Below are 1675 nucleotides of genomic sequence, written 5' to 3' on the forward strand. Positions count from 1 at the left end.
CTGCCAGCCCCCGTGGCAACAGATGGCCCCTCCCAGGCCAAGAAGAAGAGGACAGTGAAGCTCTTCTGGAAGGAGCTGAAGCAGCTGGATGGCACTGTGGGGCCGGGCAGGTTCGGCCAGGGGACACTGTGGGCATCCCTGCAGAACGTTGAGGTCAATGCAGCCAAACTGGAGCATCTCTTTGAGTCAAGGTCAAAGGAAGTGCCAACTTCAAAGGTACCAGCGGGCTGGCGCCTATCAGCCAAGGGGACCTGAGGGGTGGGAGGATGGCTGGGGACCTTACAATATGCTGGGGATGGGACCCGCAGCCCAGAAGCTCGGTGGGGAGGGTGATGGGCAGCACACAAGTTTGACTTGCCCACCAGATCCCTGGAGGGTTCTGCGAGTCCGTGGTGTTTTCCTGAAGGCATCCCTTTGCTTGCCCATTCCCATCGTTTCTGTCCCCTTTGCAGAAGGCCATCGACGGGAAGAAGGTGGTGGTGGTGCTGGACCCCAAGAGGAGCAACGCCATCAACATTGGCCTCACGGTGCTGCCGCCCATGCACATCATCAAGACGGCCGTGCTCAACTTTGATGAGTTTGCAGTCAATAAGGAGGGGATTGAGGTGAGCACGAGATGAAGCTGGGGCCCTCTGAGGTCCTCGTGCAGGAGGGCTCCATGCTGCGCTGCCAACCCTGGGGTGACGCGTCCTGTGGTGACATGTCTGGAGTCTGACACATCCCTTTTTGCCTGCTCTAGAAAATCCTGACCATGGTCCCGACCGAGGAGGAGAAGCAGAAGATCCAGGAGGCCCAGTTGGCCAACCCAGACGTGCCCTTGGGCTCTGCGGAGCAGTTCCTGCTTGCCCTGTCTTCCATCAGCGACCTCACGGCCAGGCTCCAGCTCTGGGCCTTCAAGCTGGACTACGAGAGCCTGGAGCAGGTACAGAGCCCCATCTGTGTCCTCCTGCCCGCCACAGCAGTGCTGAGCCAAGAGTGTCCCTGGTGGGGACCACTTGTGTCCAAGGTGCCCTCCTGGCTGGGGACAGGCTTGGATTGACCACAAGGGGATTGTCCTCACGGGCGAGGGGTCTCACCTGCCTCTCTCCTCACCCAGGAGATTGCAGAGCCGCTCTTTGATCTGAAGGTGGGCATGGAGCAGCTGGCCAAAAATCACACCTTCAAGTGCATCCTGGCCACGCTGCTGGCCATGGGCAACTTCTTGAACGGCTCCCAGGTGAGGAGCAAGGCTCTGGGGGGATGCAGCAAAGACAGGACCAGCCACGGCACACGGGTACCCAAGAGGGACCATGGGAAGCCTGGGACGGTGCCTGCGGCTGGTTGGGGGGTCAGTGGGTCTGCAGACTGGGGGTCTGCTGGAAGAGGGATGGACAGGCCCTGCTGAGTCCCTTGGGGTTTCAGAGCAGAGGCTTTGAGCTGGGCTACCTGGAGAAGGTCTCGGAAGTGAAGGACACAGTGCACCGGCAGTCCCTGCTCCACCATCTCTGCCAGATGGTGGTAGAGAAGTTCCCAGAAACCACTGACCTCTACTCGGAGATTGCCTCCATCACCCGCTCCGCCAAGGTGAGGCAAGGCAGGTGACACCCGGGCAAGGCAAGGGTGTGGGTCCCATGGCTGCCCGGCTCCACCAGCACGGCCGACGGCTGATGTCTTACCCTTCCAGGTTGACTTTGAC

The 1675-nt window shown here is 60.5% G+C and overlaps 1 protein-coding gene across 1 annotated transcript in view; it reads left to right on the forward strand.

Moving 5' to 3' along the window:
* Positions 1–1675, forward strand: part of LOC104275831 (FH1/FH2 domain-containing protein 1-like) — a gene marked incomplete at its 5' end in the record, with an annotated part of 4961 nt that overhangs the window by 2005 nt on the left and 1281 nt on the right. The window contains 5 exon segments of the mRNA XM_009871891.1: positions 8–216; positions 453–605; positions 740–922; positions 1097–1216; positions 1402–1563. Coding sequence (XP_009870193.1) covers positions 8–216; positions 453–605; positions 740–922; positions 1097–1216; positions 1402–1563 — 827 coding nt within the window.

This window comes from Apaloderma vittatum, unplaced genomic scaffold (assembly GCF_000703405.1).
Source record: "Apaloderma vittatum isolate BGI_N311 unplaced genomic scaffold, ASM70340v1 scaffold33746, whole genome shotgun sequence".
NCBI classification, from domain to species: Eukaryota; Metazoa; Chordata; class Aves; order Trogoniformes; family Trogonidae; genus Apaloderma; species Apaloderma vittatum.